Source organism: Typopeltis vanoorti, chromosome 4, assembly GCF_054136105.1.
Source record: "Typopeltis vanoorti isolate ZY-2024b chromosome 4, IOZ_Tvanoo_1.0, whole genome shotgun sequence".
Classification (NCBI taxonomy): domain Eukaryota; kingdom Metazoa; phylum Arthropoda; class Arachnida; order Uropygi; family Thelyphonidae; genus Typopeltis; species Typopeltis vanoorti.
The window spans coordinates 91509051-91529884 of record NC_143552.1 but is presented as its reverse complement, the minus strand read 5'-3'; the positions used below and the strand labels follow the sequence as shown (position 1 = coordinate 91529884).

At 34.6% G+C, this 20834-nt stretch overlaps 1 protein-coding gene across 1 annotated transcript in view; it reads right to left on the bottom strand.

Annotated features, from left to right (window-relative positions):
* The window catches only part of LOC150107495 (uncharacterized), a 1121546-nt gene that overhangs the window by 948875 nt on the left and 151837 nt on the right, over positions 1–20834 (bottom strand). The window contains exon 13 of the mRNA XM_090392112.1: positions 7286–7447. Within this exon, the coding sequence (XP_090248238.1) occupies positions 7286–7447 (162 nt within the window). The remainder of the gene's footprint in view (positions 1–7285; positions 7448–20834) is intronic.

The window sequence follows — 20834 nt, the reverse complement described above, 5'->3', positions numbered from 1 at the left end:
AATTTTGAAATTATAAATTCGTTTTTTCATTGTTAGGCCAAGAACGTTCAGACCACCCTCATAATTAAAGTATACCTGCTGGATTTGATTTCTGTTCAGGGCATAGAGATCATTACTAACACCTGTTCCAATGTAAAGATATGCACAAATTCACATAAAGAGAAGACACAAGAAGTAATAAAGTCTCATTGACTATAGAAATACACTTTTATTAATACAGACCAGTATTTTACAAATAAACATTTATTAAAACCTACCAGTTTCGCCAGCAAACTGTCTGGCTTTTTCAAGGTATTACGGAGATATGAAAGTAAATGCAAATTAAAAGGAACATAAAAAACGTTGTAAACCAAACTAGTATCTATGGTTACACGTTTCGCGTGACAAAGATGGCTTATTGTTCTTATTCATTATCACGCATGCGCGTTTGTTGTAGACTTGCAATGTGATTACTGGCCAGCTGCAGTTCAGATTGACTGAGAGAGAGGATCAAGTTTTTCCACGAACTGTTGAGAATTATACCCTGATTTCTGTTGAGGTTTCCGCCGGTTATTAGTACTATTGTGGCTTCCTTAAAAACACGATGCCTGTAGTCGTCATCGAGATATGGCATGGAGCTGTTTTGCCAATCTATCGTGTGGTTAGACGTGCAGAAATGATGTGCTAAGCCGGTACAAATAAACATTTATTAAAACCTACCAGTTTCGCCAGCAAACTGTCTGGCTTTTTCAAGGTATTACGGAGATATGAAAGTAAATGCAAATTAAAAGGAACATAAAAAACGTATTAATAAAAGTGTATTTCTATCTATAAAAACGACCAAAAATGTATACCTCTCATTGACTATGTTATTGTTTACAGTGATACCTTTATGCTGGTTCAGGACACAAGAGTATACATAAAATTTGAAAAGGAAGTGATCACCACTTACTTTTGAGAAAGATAAAATTGAATATCATATTGAAAAGAAGTGTAAGAAAGTTTTAAAATGAAATCAAAGTTGAACAGCTTCTGGATGGAAAAGATAGACTTAAACATGCAAACATTATTCAAGAAAAAATAAGAGTTTGAACACAAGAACCAAACCTCAGAGATTCAGTGACAGACCCTGAAGAAAACACTGACTGATTGAATCAGAGAGATGTGGTGAGGTTATTTACAAGAATAGAAAAATCAGAATACCACAGTAAACTAAAGAAGTTAAAGTGGCAGTCAAGAAACAGAAGAATGTTTATCAAACGTTCCTGGCAAGCCAGCCAGCATCTGCTCTGAAAGAATACTGGGGGGGGGGGGGTGTAAGAAAGTGAAATTGTGTAAAAAAAAAGTCATGGGAAAACTTTGATATAGAACATAGAAAATAAATAACAGGAAAGTGCCAAAATATTCTGGAAGTTATTAAATATGCTTATAAATGGAGAAAAGAATATTATAAAAGAAAGCAAAGATGATAAAGATGACAGGAAAACTGAAAATAAAAATATTCTAGATGACTGGAGAAATCACTCTGAAAGATGATTAAATGAAACAAGCAGTGACAGCACAGTGGCGAAAGGTAGTGCTGGGAAATGCAATCAAGAGTACATATCAGTACTTAAGATAGAAAAAGCCATAAAAAAAAACTGAAATGTGGAAACACAACTGGATGTGATGAAATTCAACCAGAAATACTCAAATATGGAGGTATGAAAGTTTACATTAATTACACTACATAATTCAGAAGGCCTGGTCAGGTCAAATTCCAGATGATTGGGATCACACACTCATAATACCTACCCATCTATAAAAAAGGGAAATAAAATCAAATATTAGAATTACAGAATAATTTGCCTAATGAGTATTTCTAGTAAGATTTATGCAAGTATACTTGATGCCAAGTTGTTCAAAATGTTCAAAATGTTCAAAATGCAAGAATTATATGGTGTAAATGGAACGTGTTATTGAGCAATACTCTGAAGAAGGTATAGGAAGATGGCTTGATGTAAAATCAGGTGTGAGACAAGGGTGCACCTTATCTCTACTATTATTCATCATCTATATGCATCACATTATGATAGAAAGTGGCAATAAATCTGATATTAAAATTGAAGATGCTAATCTCAGCTCTTTACTTCAAATTTGGTATGAAAATTAGCAATAAAAAACAGACTGAAAATAGGCAGGAAATATTAACATCAACTGCATCTTGAATGGAGAACCTACAGAACAATCAGAACATTTCAACAATTTAGGCACAATTTTTAGCAAAGAAAGCAAAAATTAAATATGGAAATAGACAATGGAATTAAGGAAGTGAAAAAAAATGGCAGTGTCACATAAAAAAATGAGGATATTAGGAAGGACTGAACTTGATATTGTTGGCATTCAGGAGTGTGTGAGCAGTGGCAACCTTCTCTATTAAAAAATTCCTATTATTCTCGTCTAGCTCACAATAGGGTCAGCAGTGACCACAAACTTTTCTGGTCTAAGACCTGCCTTTTACAATAGATGTCATTTCAAATTTGAGCTCTCATTTAAAGAGAGTTCTGAAGCACTTCTAGATGACCACAACTTGAATTGCAATCACTGTTTGCCTACCTAAAATTTGGGAAAGTCTTATGCTCCATCATCAAACTTCAGATGTGTACCCATATCGGAGAAGGGAGGTGATACAGGATATCATGACAGTACCTACATGAAAGTTTATATCATTACTAAATTCCTATCGCCAATTTTCCTCCATATTAATCTGTTATTTGTAAGAACTCTGATACTGTCAGATCTTATATTTTGATCTTCTAAGGCACTGCTTCCTGTATCAATACACCTATATGTTGGTTTTCCTCTGGGTCCTTTTTATTGCCATCCTTTAAGAAAACAATGTTTGGTTAACCATTCCTCTCCCATTCTGTTTAAGTGATCATCTACCTGAGGTTGCTTTAGTCTCTTCTCGACAGAAGTCCTGTTTGTCCAAAGCATGACAGAAGACAATCCCAGTGGATCTGTTAACAGCTAAGAGGGAGGAGATTGCTTATCCTTGCAGAAGGCAAAATGGAAGGAAGTTTATTAAACTGGAAAGAAAGCAGGCACTAAGTTATACTTTTTCAGAATCCTAGCAATTAGTTGAGATTCCTACAATGTAAGAGATAGGAATTCTTCATGCACAAAAATTATTAGTAACAGGCTTGTGCTGGATTGTTAACATTGCAACATATTTCAATACTGGATAATACCCAAAGCAAAAGAAGACAAAAAAAAACTTACAACAAGCTTAAAAAAATCTGCAATGCAAAGTATTTACTGCTAGCAATTTTATGTTTCTAATTCACTCAATTCAATTCACTCAACAGATGGAAAGAGTACCATGAGGAATTGTACAGCAAAGAGGATAAGAAAAATTTGGAAGAGTCCTCTTACCAGGAGAATTTGGATTTGCAACCACCTCCACTTTAGGCATAAGGTAAAGAATAGTTAAGGAGCTTAACAACAATAAGGCCCCAGGTGCATACGGAGTCCCGGCAGGGTTAAATAAAACCACAGAGGATGAAGGGGTAAGAGTGTTTCATAGATTAATTACAAGGACAATATGGCAGACAAGATTAATTACAAAGACAATATGCCTAGAAACTGGAAGACGTTGGTATCCATACCGCTGCACGAGAAGGGAGATATGAAGGATTGCAAGAACTATAGAACTATTACTTTAATCTCTTATGCAGGCAATATTTTATTAAAGATCATTCTAAATAGAATTGAGGTCAAAGTTGAGGCAGAGATGCCTAAGGAAAAAGAAGGTTCCAGGAAAGGCAAGGGTACCAGAGATCAGATCCTTTATACTTCTCAATAATCTAAGGTAAAGAGTTTAGACTCCTATTGGTAATGTGCTTCATAGACTACTCCAAAGCTTTTGACTGTAGAGCACGTGAAATTGTGGGAGTAATGAAAGTAATGGGATTTCCTCAAGACGTTATCAGGTTGAGAGTAACTTATACAGTGAGCAAGAAGTATTGGTAAGAACAGGTGTTTGATTAACTGATTGGCTTCAGATAGGCAAGGATGCCCACTTTCTCCTCACCTGTTAAACATCTATGCTGAGGACATCATGTGTAGCACTGGATGAGCTTAAGACAAGAATTGTGATATGTGGCAGAAGGGTTTAAACTGAATCCTAGCAAGACAAATATTATGGTTCTCAAAGGAAATATGGATAGGGAAGCTCCTGAGAAATAAGTGTACCTTAATGGAGAAATAATTGAGGAAGTCAACAAATTTGAGTACCTAGGATCCATCAAATCATTAATATGAAGAACTGCTGTTCTGAAGATTAGGAAATGCTAAAACAAAGATTTGTCTAAATCTGAAAAGGATGGATCTATAGCCAAAGAAACAAAGCTGAGGATTCTGGATACAGCTATTTTTTCAATAGCAATTTATGGATATGAAACCTGGAACCTTAAGATGTATGATAGTAAAAGGATAGTTACTTTATAGATGTGTTACAGGAGACTTGAGGATGTCCACCTTTCACTAGAAAGGGATCAGTAAAACTTTAAGACTCCTTAAGGGTACTGACGGGGGGGGGGGGGGGGGGGGGAGCTGCATCCAGAAACCTCAGCTTTGTTCCTTTGTTTCTATTCCATAATAATGGAAGGAGGGCTTCCATTCTTATGGAATAGAAACTGAAGGTAAGTTCATGGAAGAAAAAAAAATGAAGTGGCAGACCCTTAATGAGATGGATGAAAGGTGGGTGTCTGAAGTAATTGGGCTTCAGAGAGCTGAAGTCAACAGAAAAGCATCCAACAGGACCACCTAATGAGGGGACTCATATGGCACATATTTGAAGAGCAGAGTGGTGATGTGGTATCTCATGATGTCCAATGAAACTAAGAATGGAATTCATTCAATTATTCATGTTGCAATAAAAAAATCATTAATCTATATTAGAAGCATGACAATTCATAACTAGTAAGGTAAATGTTACAGTTTCATTATTTCTGTTATTAGTATGATTATCATTAAAATTATTAATACTGATTAATACACAAATATTAATAGTACCTGCAGCATGGATGCAGACTATAAGTACATATGAACCCAAGAAAGTTGATTACTAATCTAAATGCCCATACGCAGTATTTATTTGCTAAAGCTCTTCTGCCTTTTATGTGTGAGGGTAATATAAAAAAAAAAATAATAATGAAATATTTTGATCTAAAACTCACAGATGATCTTCAGTATAACTGACGGTACAAAAAAAGGTAGAATAACAACGGATTTCATAAGTAAGATAAAAACCATGCGGTAGAGTGTCATGGTATTACATATGATACTGATTTGGTAAAAAAAAAAAAAAAAAAAAAAAAATCATTTACAGCTAATAAGAATAAGACTTTCCTGAACATCAGTCCTACATTTTCTATAAAAAAAATCAATACGTCTGGTCTAGCTCAAAATGCAGTTGACACTGATCACTGAATTTTTCTGGTCTGGGACCTTTCATTTCAAATTTAGGCATTTATTTAAAGAGAGTGTTAAAGTGCTTCTACAACTCCAACTTGAACACTAATGATTCCCTACCAAAACATTTGAGAAAGTCTTTTGTAAATGTAAATAAATCCTTATTAATTGCAAATTATGTATATTAATCGATTTCATATGCACTATATTTACTGTACTACAACCATGCTAGAATGTTTGTCTTTTATTTATGAGATCCATTGTTGCTATTTTACTTTTGAATTTTCAGTTACACTGAAGAGAATTTGTAAGTCTCTTCATGTCAAAATATAAGATTATTTAGGTCAGTAATAAAGTTTTTGTAAGCATGTTCTTATAGTCTACAATAATAATACTGTTTCTGTATTTGTATGTTTTTAAGTATATACCAAAAACATTAAAGGTAATACTGGACTGGCATTTTCTGGCTGAAGTGAACTTTTGAGAATGATTATCTGTTTAGAAGATCTAAAACTTAAATCACAGCTGGCCAACAGCAGGCCCATAACGTGATTTTGTGCGGCCCGCAGCAGGAGATAATAACTATATTAAATGATATGTATTATCAATTTATGTTTAGAAGATCTAAAACTTAAATCACAGCTGGCCAACAGCAGGCCCATGGCTGCATGCGGCCCATAACGTGATTTTGTGCAGCCCGCGGCAGGATAATAACTATATTAAATGATATGTATTATCAATTTAGCTATTAGTTTTGACCGCAGATTTTCTGATTGATATACTAGTTATATTCATTATTTCTGATGACGGAAACAATTTATATTCTCAACACGGATTACTCAATTTATTTAAAAAGATTACTCAATTTATAAAATCTACTGCTTCTCTGTGCGAGTTGTAGTAGTGGAAGTGGTAGATTTCTATGCGCTCCAGAGTAACGCATCATTGAAAGTCACTTGCTCTTTCTCTGGTTACAGTGAACAGTTTCGGAGACTCGGTTTCACAGTTAAGTGTTAGTCTTGCAGTTTGTGTCTCCTGGTCAGTTACTTCAGCCTTTGTGTACTATGAGTAAGAAACGTAAGATCTGTGAAGAAAACAATTCATTTCAGGAGAAATGTGAAAATGTATTTCTGTTTATAAACAATAACGACAACAAACCACATTGCCTTGTGTGTTTGCAAGTATTGTCCATGCACAAGGAATATAACCTAAATCTAATTAAGGGCAAAAATCGTGCCTTAACACACCGCAAGTTTCTTTCTTTTCTAACAGAAATGGAAGCAGAATATGACGATTTAGTGTTGTACACAGAAGTACATTGGCTAAGCAGAGGAAACTGTTTGAAACGTTTTTTTGCTTTGAGAAAGGAAATAAACCAGTTTTTATAGGAACACGAGAAGACAAACAATAAACTAACTCACAAAACTATGTGACCTCATTTTAACATCTTACTCGCCTTTCTGACAGACATCACACACCACATGAATGAACTCAATGTGAAGTTACAGGGACGTAACCAAACAATCTCAGATTTAGTTGGACAGTCGACTGAAGGTTTTTAAATTCACCCTAGTCAGAGGAAACTTGGTACATTTCCCTTCCTGCAGGGAGTTGAGATGGAGGAGAGCCATGAATGACTTCAAGTTTTCTGTGCCAATGTGAGACCAACTTTCGGAGCAATTCAGTAAGCGATTTTCTTACTGAATTGCTGACATTATTTAACAACCCAATGAAATGCGACATTTCAGAGTAGCATGACACTATACATTTCTTGAAATGTATAAGCATGAGCTTATACATTTCAAGCACGTTCATACCAAAACTGGCAGCTTATTAAAAAATTCTTAGATACCTCCTGATAACGATCAAGTTCTGTAAGATTCAGATTCTTGGCACTCCAGTCACGAGAAACTTCTGCTTCTTCTTTCTCATTCATCCATTTTATTTCTCTTGTAGCTTGCTGGACAAAATCCAAGAGTGTTTCTAGATCACTTAGTCGTTTTTTTGATGTCACCTAAAAAATAAAATAAAATAATTGGAAAGAGAAATAATTATTAGATTTTAATTAATCTGCAGTGGCAAGCAAATTATAAATCCAGTAATTTACTTGAGGAAAAAAATTAAAATATGAATTTTTCAGCACTACGTGTATTTATATGAAAAGCATTTTAACAGGAAACCTCAATCTACAATTGAAAAAAAAATTAGTCAAGACATTGATATGGAGCATTGCACTGTATGGATGTGAAACCTGGATTCTACGCAGAGAAGATGTAAGAAGATTGGAGGGTTCTGAAATGTGGTGCTGGTGCCGCGTGAACAAAATAAAATGGACAGAAAAAAAAATCAAACAAACAAGTCCTGAGAGAGATAAACGAAACAAGAACTCTAATTAAATCAATCAAAATTAGAAGGGATAGGTGGTTTGGACATATACTTCAACATGATGGACTTGTGAAAAGAATAACTGAAGGCAAAATAGAGGGAAAAAGAAGAAGAGGCAGATCAAGGAAAAGCTTTCTTGACCAAGTCAAAGACAGCACAGGTTTGAGGAGTTACCAGGAGGTTAAGAAGAAAGCCAATGACATTGTGGAATGGAGGAAATTGCTGCTGAGCTACCAATCCCAAGACTGATGCAACTGATGAACATGTATTTATAAAGTTATGTAATAAAATATTCTTAATAATGCTTCGCAGTATAAACAACTCCAAGAGAGGAAAAAATATTTATTAAACTGCAATATTTTGCAGCTTTCTATCCAGCATTGTCAGACCACAATTATAACTGTGACAGACACTCAGCAGAACTAAGTAATTGTGAAAAACAATTCAAATTATAAGTGAAAACAGAACTAATGTCATTATGTGGTACATGTAAAGAGTAGTAGTAGCCCATAGAGCAGCTGGGCTGGATAAAGTGAATTTAGAGCAGTCAGGTTATCAGGTCTCAAAATGACAGCCTCACAAATCTTTGGTAAATTAATGCAATCATACTTGTTGAGGTTGGAAAAGTGCTTTACTGATAATAGTGATTCTAAAAATAGTCTCTCAGACCTATAATGACGTCTAATGACTTCTATATAATATAAATATTTTTCTAGTATACCAGCCAGTACTGATACTAGCCCTAGCCTGCACAGCACATTGACTATTACAAAATACAACTGTTGCTACAAAATGAATTATATAAAATACTATCAAGAGGTATTGTATTACAAACAAGAAAATAACAGTTTTTAGATCTGTTTTAAGGACAACAACATTAATTTGTGTTGTTTGTGCTTATGCAGTAGCAACGTAACTAGGGCTGCAATGCTACCAACCGAAACTGCAAGTAAATCATGTGCTACCTCCACTGCATTATCCCCACTAGGTAGCAGTTTGATGTGGTCTGCATTGAATGCAGCTCCAGCTTTGAGTATACTACCAGTCTGATTCTAGCACTAGCCCATACAGCACATTGATTATTGTAAAATACAACTATTGCTACAAAATGAATTATATAAAATACTATCAAGCAGTATTGTATTACAAACAAGAAAATAACAATTTTTAGATAAATATATAAAACTTTAAGAACAGCAATAATAAAACAGGAACTTTCATTTTATACTGGAGGGGGCTGCAGCCCTTATGAATGAGCCACTGCTCAGCCGGGCTATGTTGATGACGATGTTTACTGTTTGGCCTCATGGTGCAGACACATTACATACATTTTTGGCACATCTTAACAGCCAAAACCTTAAAATAAACTTCACCATAGAAATAAGAAAGTCACATTTGTCATCCCTTTCTAAATACACTAGTGATGCAACTTCCTAATGGCTTGTTATCCTTCTCTTTTTACAGCAAACCCACTTGTGGAGGTAGGTATTTACATAAACAATCACCACCACCACTCTTCCCAACAGTGTGGTATCCTTAAAACACTTACTCACTAAGCCAGAGCTATTAGTTTAAATCACACAACCACTGAAACTGAGCTTAGAGACTTTCAAGACCACCTTTTTAGCCAATGGCTACAAACAATATAAAATAGAAAAAATGCTACATGCATTTCCCCTCCCCATCCCTCCTACACCCAACACATAGGATCACAGCAAAACTATTTCCATCCCATATGTTAAGGGTACATTAAATAGAAAACATTCTCTGCAAATATGACCTCTATGCCACTTTCAAACCTTCATTCAACTACATTCATCTGTTCTTCTAACAAACTTCTCAAAATTAACTTTATGGTTATCCAGCCCATAGAGGATGCCATTTAAGGGTTAGTTCTGTTTTCAGTTACAATTTGAACAGGTTTCCACAATTACTTAGTTCAGTGTCGTATGCCTGTCACAGTTATAACTGTGCTACGACAATGCTGGGTAGAAAACCAGAGAAATATTAGTGAATTTAAATAAGATGTCATAAAATTGGGATTAACAGGTCGGAAATTTGGATGCAAACTATTAGCCTACTAGTTTCACCATGTTTTCATGACCAAATTTTTATGACATTTTATGTAGTATATAGTGGTCAAAAAAAACATTCACCATTAGTGAATTTAACAAATGTGTTTTTTTTTTTTCCTCTCTTGATGTTGTTCATAGTGTGAAAAATTATGAAAAAAATCAATGACATGTTAGCCTTTCTATATGAATACAGCAATCCCTCAATTAATGCACCCCCGATTAGTGCGTTTTCAATTAGTGCGTCATTTTTTTCCGATACCCAAATTCGATTAGTGCGCTATATACATCTTAAAAATAAAGGTTACAGATTTAAAAATTTTTCAATCTATACATTTTTTATGGCTAACTATTTTAAAAAATCACTCACCAGGATGAAATAATTTAGTTACCGATTTGAAACATTTTACAAAGTTAATTTTTAATGGCATACTACACTATTTCCATGTACACTATGTTCCAAATTTACCGCCAAAATTTATGTTGTCTGCCTTATGTAGCATTTTGCTGATCATATCTCATGCAATTATTTTCCTTATTTTTTTATTTTAAATTATTTTCCTAACCTTTAATCATGAGTAAAAGAATTAGTGAGCAAAAATTAGAAGTGTGAAAATGATTTGAAAATAATCTGATTGGAAGAAAAACTTGAAATAATAAAGAAAAATGAACAAGGTGAGTCCAGAGCAAAGATAGGACAAGAACACAAAAATGGGTGAATCAACTGCTGAATACAAATAGAAAGGTAAGGCTGCTTCAAGTTCATCATGCATGCACACGAAATCGAAGTATTATAATGATTGAATTAGAGAGAGACTTCTTTTTAAATGGATCGAAGATTGTAACCAAAAAAGGATCCAGCTAAACACTGGCCTTATTAAATCAAAAGCATTGTATCTTTGTAACCTGGAAAGAAAGGGCTATCAATGAAGGAAAAGAAGAAGAATTCCACGTTAGTGCTGGGTGATTTCAGCGTTTCAAAAAGAGAAATAACCTACATAATGTTCTAATCACAGGCAAAGCTGCAAGTGCAGATAAGGAGATATCCAGAAATTTTGAAGAAAATTGTGTAAGAAGGGAATTATTGTGATCAACAAATATTTAATGTCAATGAAACCGTTTTTTTTTGGAGGCGAATGCTTTCCAAGACTTTTCTAGCCAAATTAGAAAACGCTGACCAGCGAGGAAGAGTTTTAGTTTTGGAAAGATATAAAATCAGAGAGAGCCAAATCTGGGGAATAGGGTGGATGTTCCAACAATTCATTGTGCAGATCCCATTTTTAATTTTCCCATCGCCAAAACACTTTTCCTGAACACATTTCCTGATGAAAGATGATTTTTTTTCTTCTGCAAACCGGGTCTTTTCTCACGAATTTTTTCGTCTGGTCTGATTAAAAGATTGGAATAACATTCCTCAGTTATTCTTTTACCCTTTTCAAGATAATTAATAAACAAAATGCCTTTTAGCATCCCAAAATACCGATGCCTGGTTATAAAGTAGCAAAGTTGAATGAAATTGTTGCTAGCAATATGCAATCCGTTTGGAAGCACATTCTTCCACATTGTACAAATGATTTTAGAGGCTTTCAAATGAATCTAAGTTAATTAAATCTCATTCTGAGAAGTTGAGTGATTCTGACCTGCTAAATTTAGATGCACAGTGGGAAGATCCTGAAGAATATGAAGAAAATTTAATCACTGACAAGCCCAAAGAGGTTTCACAGAAATAATTTGAAAATAGTTTTCGTACAATCGAAGTTTTTAAGCAGCAATGCTTAAAGACTGACACTGGTGAAGAGAGAACCAGTAAAATTTGAAGAAGAGGCAATAAGGCCATACCGTCAGTTGTATTAAACAAAGAAACAGAATGCCCACCAAACTACGTTAGCTCAATTCTTTGTTAAGAAGTAGAATAATAAATTTTATTCTGAATATGTTTTATTGTCTTTCAGCTTCACGGTTTTCCTTTAACTAAGCTCTGAGACATAATTCTTTTATAAAAAAAAAAAATCAAGGGTCAAAAAATAAATTTGAGGAAAGAATTATACTTTTTCCTATAGGTTATTATATTCGATTAGTGCGTTTTCTTTTATAAAAAAAAATCAAAGATCAAAAAAGAAATTGAGGGAAAAAATTATACTTTTCCCCATAGGTTATTATATTCGATTATGTTTTCAATTAATGTGCCTGTTTTAAAGAACGCATTAGGTGCATTAATCGAGGGATTGGTGTATAATAAATAATTGACCGGCTGAGCTTTCATGTAATTCATAATCTAGATGAAATCTGATATACTTCCTTCTTCGCAAACATCTCTCTCTCTCTCTAGCACAGTGAGGCAGAACCTTAGTTATTCATAACCATAACATATAATTTGTTGCAAGCTGTATCTTCTTCGGTCTCTTCATGTCTGAGAACTCGTGACCTTGTTAACAATGTTCCTCCATATTCTTTCTGTTGTGACAGCTGAAGCTTTCTCCAGTGAAATACCTAATATTTTTGGGATTTGGTCCAGCCATCTTAACCATGGATGTCCTCTTTTTCTGTTTCCTTCTACCTTAGCCTGCATCATCATCCTCTCCAGACTATCACTGCTCCTTTGAGATATGTGGCCAAAGTATTGAAGTATTCTCTTATCAACAATATCACTTAGCCAGCTTTTAATGTTCAGTTGTGAAATTATGCCAGCATTAGTTCTTTTTCCATCCATGGAATCCTCAGCATCCTTTTCCAACACCATGTCTCAAAGGAGTTCAGTTTTTCTTTATCCATTTTATTTAGTGTCCATGATTCTGAACCATGTAGGACAATTGGAAATATAAGGCTGTTTGACCTGCATAGTTTTGGTGGTCAGGGAGATCTTTCTGTCTTTCCAGATCTTCTGTAGTTGTGTCATTGCCTCCACATAGCAATTCTTCTTTTAATTTCAGATCTGCAGCCTTCTTTATTTTTTATTAGTGCTCCAAGGTATACAAACCATTCAACTTTTTCTAGATCAATTTTGTATTGAGAGTTCTATTCTTTTCCTATCACCATATATTTGGTCTTGGTACTGTTAATTTTTAGTCCACATTTTATGTTCTCTCATTCAACTCTCATTATGAGTGATTTTAATTCTTATATGCTAGTGGCTATCAGTACTGTGTCATCAGCATATCTAAGATTGCTTATTTTTCTTCTTGCAAACTGAAATGCCACAATTCAAACTATCTACAGCTTTCCTCATTATGGAGAGCATAACATCTATGCTCTCCATAGATGTTACAGAGATCAGGGGAAAGGATGTATCTTTGCCTCATTCCCTTTCTACTTGGAACCATTCTGATGTATTTTTGTCGATTTTCAGTGCTACTGAGTTCTTCTTGTAAAGTTGTTTTATTAAGTGCTCCAAGTGTGTTCTGGAATTCCCATTTTTCTTAAGATTTTCCATAGAGTATCACAGCTAACACACTCAAAAGCCTATGTATAATCCACAAAGCACAGATACATAGGGATGTTGAACTTATGTATTTTTTCTATTAGATGTCTCAAATTTGCAATTTGGTCTCTGGTTCCTCTGCCAGCTCTGAAGCCTGCCTATTCATTTCGAATTTGATGTTCAATAAAATTTTTCATTCTTTCCTTAATTACATATAGCAAAATTTTACTTGAGTGTGAGATTAAGGAAATAGTTCTATAGTTGTTGCAGTCACTGGTGCTTGCTTTTTTGTGTACAGGTCTGGCCAAGTCTTCAGGCGATTCAACTGCTTTCCAAATTTTGTTTGCAAAGTTTATGTAACATGTCAATTCCATTATATCCTAGATTCTTAAGAAGTTTATTTGGTATTTCATCATAACCCGGAGCTTTTCCATTCTTGAGTTTTTTCAGCGCCAACTCAATTTCTGCTTTTAAGATGTATGGTTCATTTTGTATATGCTTTCCATTTGTTTCTTCCAATAAGCGAGAATTATCTTTATATAGATCAGTAGAGTAATTTTTCCATCTATTGGGGGATATCATTAGTTTCTGTTAGAATTTGGTTATTGGCATCAGCAATATTTAGAGTTTTTGGTTTGAAGTTTCTATTTATGAGCTTAATCTTATTAAAGAAGTCTTTTGCTTAATTTTTGTTAGCAAGTTCTTCTATTTCTTCACAAATTTTAATTAAAAAGTTTTCTTTGTCTTTTTTGCAAAGTTTCTTGATAAGCTTAGACTTGTTTGAGTAGGTCTGTCTGTCCACTTCTGTTGATAGTCTTTTGCCTTGAGTGCCCTTCTGTTTTCAATTTCTGTTAATGTACCATTAACTATTTGTGCCATGGGCTATTTGTTCTTCTTTTTCTGTATCAAGAAAAGTAAATATTTCACAAATCAAGGGAGAAAAAAAGCAAGCCTACTTTTAGGATTGCTTTTATTCACTGGAGTTAAGGATAACAAAACAGTGTTAAAAATATATGTGTACATAAAAATAAAAATTAAAAAAAGCATTGAAGATGATAAGATTTTAGTCATTGAGACAATGAATTGCACTGCACAGGAAATAAAAAGATTTGCGGTAATGGTGGATAGGGTAATGATTTGGAGGAGGGGGGGGACTGATGGACTTGTAGAAGTAAGAAGATTGTGGTTCCACTGCATAAGGCTACATATGGATTAATGCACACAGATTGGTCATCTAGTTTTCAGAAGAATGCAGAGATATCAGAAAGATCTGGAAGTTATTGACTAAGGTAGTTTCTGGTCATTTGAATGTTGAGTATGAAGAAAGGGTGAGAAAATACAATTTGCAGAGTCTAGTGTATAAGTTGGTAAGGGATTTTTATCAGATTAACACTGAAGAGATTTTTCACAGAATGATGGGAAAGAAAAAAGTTCACCCATGAAAACTTTATAACAAGGGTGTGAGCAAGGGAGTGGGAAGCAGATTTTTTTGCATGGAGAGTATTGAATGAGTGAAATGAATTGCTTGAGAGTATGGTGACTGCAGAGAATGTAAATGTATTTGAGGCATGATGAGCCTTTGACTTCACAGGAGTCTGAAGATGATAATAATAATAAGAAGAAGAATTTTTAAACCAGAATTATGAAATCAAGTGTGATACTTGTAGTACTGAGACACATAATTGTATTAGGCTTTGATTTGTAATCAAATTTCTGTGAACTGATTTATCCAGCTTCATTAATAATAAACACTGTTCTTAAATGTATGTGCTCCCAAACATGCAAACAAATTTATGCAAATAGTGGCTTTTTTTTTTGTCTCATATTAGCAGGGATGAATGCTAGTCTTGAAATTCATGCTTGCTCTTGTTATCATTCAAGGAGTGAGAGGTGTGATTGAAGTTTGATTAGCGGAATAATGAATTACTGACCATTTAAAACTATATATTTAGAAATTTATGTACATTTAATCATACAAATACAACATTTATTTCACAAATGATATTCTATCTTTTTCAATTTAGCTACTTGAATACAAATTCTACCCTATGATTCTTCTTTCAGATTAATTGATTGTGCTGATTAATTGATTCTTCTTTCAGAATCAATTAATCGGCACTTTACTCTCTATAAAAAGCAAATAATGCTAGGGGGTGCTGTGAAATTTATTTATTTTGTTTTTAGTGTGCCGCCAGACAAAAAAGTTTGAGAACCACTGGCTTAGAGAAAGATTAGGGGAATGAACAAATGGCATCAATGGCAATATCATATTAAAAATGAGAATAGAAAGAATCTGACATTATTAGCATTCAGATATGTGTGAGCAGCACTAATCTCAGGTGTTATGGTCACTCAAATAGAATGGAAAAGGAAAGGTTTAGCAAGACAAATGTTTTTTTTTACCATGATGGCAAGAAAGACACAGAGGAAGACCAAGATGTAACAGGACTGATACAGTAAAAAAAGTGCCTTAGAAGACAGAAATATAATATTGGTTTCTTTACCGATACACATTATTTAGAAGGAATATTGTTGACAAGAAGTTAGTAATGATGTAACTTTTTCAATATAGTACTATCATAATATCCTGCACAACCTCTGAGGGTACATCTCAGGAATTTGATGATGAAATTATTATTATTTCGTGACACCTCCAAGGAGTCCAAAGACTCATCGAGGGAGGGTACCTGCTCTACAGCTGTATGTCTCCACCACTCATTCCACCAACTACAATGAACTACAGTTACCATCATCATCTACGCCAACTCCATCTACCACCCACCACTACCACTAGTATTTTCACAGACAATCACCATTCAATTTTGAAGATCAATTATAACAAAATGCTTTATACAGATAACTACACTCAAGTTTTTTCAAATTCTGTATCATCTTTCTCTAAAGTAATTCTTTTAGCATCCCAAGCCTTTTAAACTTTTGTGATTAATTTACTAAATTTAAATTATTTTATGAAATCACTATTTTTAAAAACAGCTTCATAACATCACAATTAATTAAAATATCCACTTTAAAAAAAAAGTCCATTAATGCCTTTTATTCCTGAAAGGAAGTAAGTTAGGCATTTAGCCCTAACGAACTTTTTGAAGTGAATGGCAAATAGTCTGCATCCTTAACTGTCACCAAATGCTGGCTAAATACTATCAATGATTTTTTCTTAAGCATCCAGCAAATCTGCTGCCATCTTATGGTCCCTAACACTATACATCACTGTCTGAAATGCTATTTTATGGTTGCTTTTCCTCAATTTTGGGGTGAATGATCTGCATTGCCAGGAGAAAAATCCTATTTACCTGTGCAAAAGTTGACTAACTCAGGAACTAGCTAAAAAGAAAAAAAAAAGTCCTAGAAAAAAATGCTACTCTAGTTGGTGACTAGAATCAAACTCATAATGGTTTTTGTTCTAGATCTAGTACTATGGAAATAAACACAATTTCCAACATAAAAACAGCACATCTTGAGATATAACTAACTTCAATCGCTTCTTTTGAAGTTTCAGAACATGCTTTAGTTATTTTGTTTGGCTTTCAATGCTTTCAGTGCTAATTAATAGAAGTACTGTATAGTTTCTTAATACATTCAAAACCTTTTGGCTGAAATCCACTTTATAAGAGTGCTGTCAAATTGTATTATTTTGGAGCTCCTATACTTTCTTTACAAATAATGCATATGACTGTACTACTATTTTCAAGGAAATGGTATCCATCCACTGGAATTTTTCAACTGCAGTAAAATTTTATCTCTTCACTTCTTAAATGGGATATTAAAAGCAACAAAAATTATGAAAACAAATGAAGAATTGTGCTCATAATAATTTAATAAGACAAATTTACTAGTTCCCAGAAGAAAATAATTATATGCACATAGTAAAGATAGCAAACTAGTTACTGCCAATGTGTGAGCTATAAAGGTATAGCATTCACCGATTAGTGTCTTAGAGAAGTAAAACAGCACTATTTAATTCTTCCAATATTTTATCTCAGCCATACAGACATCTTCAGGGAGTACAATATAAAACTGGTAACATACATACAGAAAAAAAAAAAAAAAAACACAATACAAAACAAAGTAAAACATGAGTACAAAGGACTAGATCATAACTAGGTAGAGCACCCTTTGCAAGTGCTCACTGGAGGCCATAGTTGTAAACCAGGATCTTGGAGGATTAATGTTCCCCATATTTTGGAAAGCTTAATGCATTCATATATATTCAAGAGTGGGTTGGGTTTTTAAAAGTGTTAAGGTTCATTCAAAGGAATACTGGAAAACAGTGAGGTGATGTCAAAGCTTAACAATTATATCAGCATTATTTACAATTAGATGTTCAACAGATGTCTTAAAATACATAGTTTTTTTAAATCACAGATTTAGTGGAATTGCAATAGAACATGATATGATAAATTTAGTTTAATCCTTTATCCAAGTGTAAGCAAAAGTCTGAAAATATCTTCAGGACTGAGGTAAGGTGGTGCAATACCAGGCAACTCCGAGCCAAGGTGGACCAAGCTCTCATCACTCCTTGTCAGAGTATCTCCCATAATGCAAAGCAGATCTCCTTGCGGACATGTATACTGCTATGCATTAAAGGAAGGGCCACTACACAGACTGGTTTTGACCTTTATTGAGGTGTATTTAAGTAAAGACCTCTCTAAAAATTAGACGATCCCGAAAGATCGCCCAACTCAGCTTTGTTCCACTCAGTGACAGGCTCACCCCATCACCAAGAAGAACTTCTCAGCGTTGGCTCTACCCAGTGGCAGGCTCACCCCACCACAAGACAGAGCCATAATCTCAGTGGTGGCTCTACTTAGAGACAGGCAAAAACCTACCCCCAGCAGAGCCTCTCATATATATCCAGCATGGGAGACAGACAGTGGGAGGCAGACCCAAACGTGGAGATACTAAGGAAGAAGCAATAGGAGAGGTCATATTTACCTATACAAGTTGCCAACGGGTGTACCACCTTATTATTGAATTACTCTGGATTTAGAGAAAGATGTTGGAAGTTTATTTTGCACTTGGTTAGACTATAATAAATTTAGTTCAATCCTTTATCCAAGTGTAAGCAACCAAAGTTTGCACCTGAAAATATCTTCAGGACTGGGGTAAGGTGGTGCAACACCAAGAAACTCCAAGCAAAGGTGGACCACGTTCTCATCACTCCTTGTCTCAGTATCTCTTCCAAGAACAGAATATAGTTAGACTTGTCTCCAAGGATGATATCTATTTTTCAGCACTTTCCCAGTGCTGTTTTACTTCATTTTACTTCAACAATAAATACAGTTTTAATCTGTTGGCAAGAGATGATATTTTTCAGAAGTCAATAGTTTAGATTTACATGTTGGTGGGATTATAGTTTAGTTGGTGGTGGATAAACCAGTGTCTTAGAAGGATGGACATTTTCTTAGTGTAATCTGAGTGGCTTGAGTACCAGAGCCCTTATCTGCTTCAATGATTATTATTTCATTTATTTATTTTACTTTGTTTTTTTTATTTTTGAGAGTTAATGGGACTTTAAATTCTCTGTTATACAAGTTTCTTTTGGGGGACAACATATTAGCCACATCTGGCCTAATATCAGTGGTCTGATGGGTAGGTTGTAGACCCCACACTCAATTTGTATCATGAAATATTTGGTAAGTATATTCCTGGGAGTGATGGCAAAGTTTTGGCCATGACTCAGTGCATTAATGGCACCTGTTCCAAGGGTGGCAAAAGAGAGGCTTACTATGTTGCTTTCAGGTGGTCTTAGAGGCTTTGGTAATTTTTAAATAGGTTGGCAACTATTTGATGTATCAAATACAAATTAGCTAAACATTTAACCAAAATACTGTCTCACATTACTGGCAACACCTCCTCATATATAAAAAACTCAGCTCACTTTAAGTTCAGTATACAAGATCTCACCTTGCTCAACAGGTTTAATGGTTAGTTTTGACATCTCTTCCTTATTTAGGAAGAACATCCAACTCGAAAAACACATTTGACCTAATCCAAGCAGAATATTTTTCCCAATATCTTAGCCCTGTTTTAGTTCACTATGAACTTGGGTTATTTTGTGGAGAAGAAAAATTCTACAATCTAATAGAGGGTACAGTCATGGGCTCTCTACTCTCCTTTTTAACTACCCCCCCCCCCCCAACAAATTTCTCTACAGAGATGTTCAAAAAAGAATGCCTTAATTTTTTCACTCTCCCAAAACTAGTCATATGGCCCAGCACCCTACACAATTTTCTTTCCCATTTGAGGATCAATTCACTACACAAACAGAAAGTAATAACAGTCTGTCTTTCCTAGATTCCCTGGTTACAAGAGATGACCAGATGAATCCTTGGCCTTCATCATCTATAGAACCCCCCCCATCACACACACCCCCACAGGCAGATGGGCAAATAAATCAACAGTCACATCCCCCCCCTTTCCCAGCAGTATGGTATTGTAAAAACCCTAATCCACACAGGGTGCAAAGTTGATTTCTTCTGATAATACTCTGCTTACTACTGAACACAACCAAATACAAAACACATTTTTACCCAATGGATACATGCTCCCACCAGATAAAAAGAATACAAATACTCCATACCCACATTCCCTTCAACCAAACACAAGCTATAAAAATCCATCACCATCCTATTCATGGCAACTCTGAAAAGGAGGCCATCATAAAAATAAATTTAAAAAAAAATGAAATACATTATTGTATCCACCTAAAAACCACACAGAAAGTTAGTATCCCTTATCCAGTTGCAACCTCTGGATTTACTTGGGTATATATCCTGCAACCTTTTTATATCATGGCCAAAATCAGAGCACCAAGACTATATCCATTTCCACCACAATGGCCACTCAGGTTTAGTAGACTAAGCCTTGATTACCTGCCACAGAATCCACTGGAGAAAAGTCACCTTACTCTACCAAAGCAAATTTCAATTTGAGAGACTTTTCCTTGAATATGCATCTGTCCTTACCAACTATTCTAACTTCAACAGATATGGTTGCTGTGAGAGAAGTTTTCGCTATTGAGACCACATTATAATATAAATAAAGAGTTTAATAAAAATAAGCAATTAAAACCTGACAAGTTTCATAAGTCATAAGACTTACATCATTAGAGGTACTGGTACATATATGATCAGTTACAATCAAAACAGTTACAATCAATATATGACATTTTTGTTTGTTGACAAAGTACTTGATGGTCAGTAGTGGTTGTGTGGAATGCAAGGCCTGATTTATGCTCTCTTCTTTTTTCGTCTTTTACATGTTCAGACATGTGGATCTTTCCTGACCTTCCCGTCTGGCCTACATAACAAATGCCACAAGAGCAATGAATCTCGTAATTAATTGCATTAATAATATGCTTTTGTTGCATAAAACTTTTATGTACCAGTACTACCCCTAATGATGTAAGTCTTATGACCTATGAAACTTGTTGGGTTTTAATTGCTTATTTTTATTTATCTCTTTATTTATATTATAATGTGGTCTCAATACTGAAAACTTCCCAC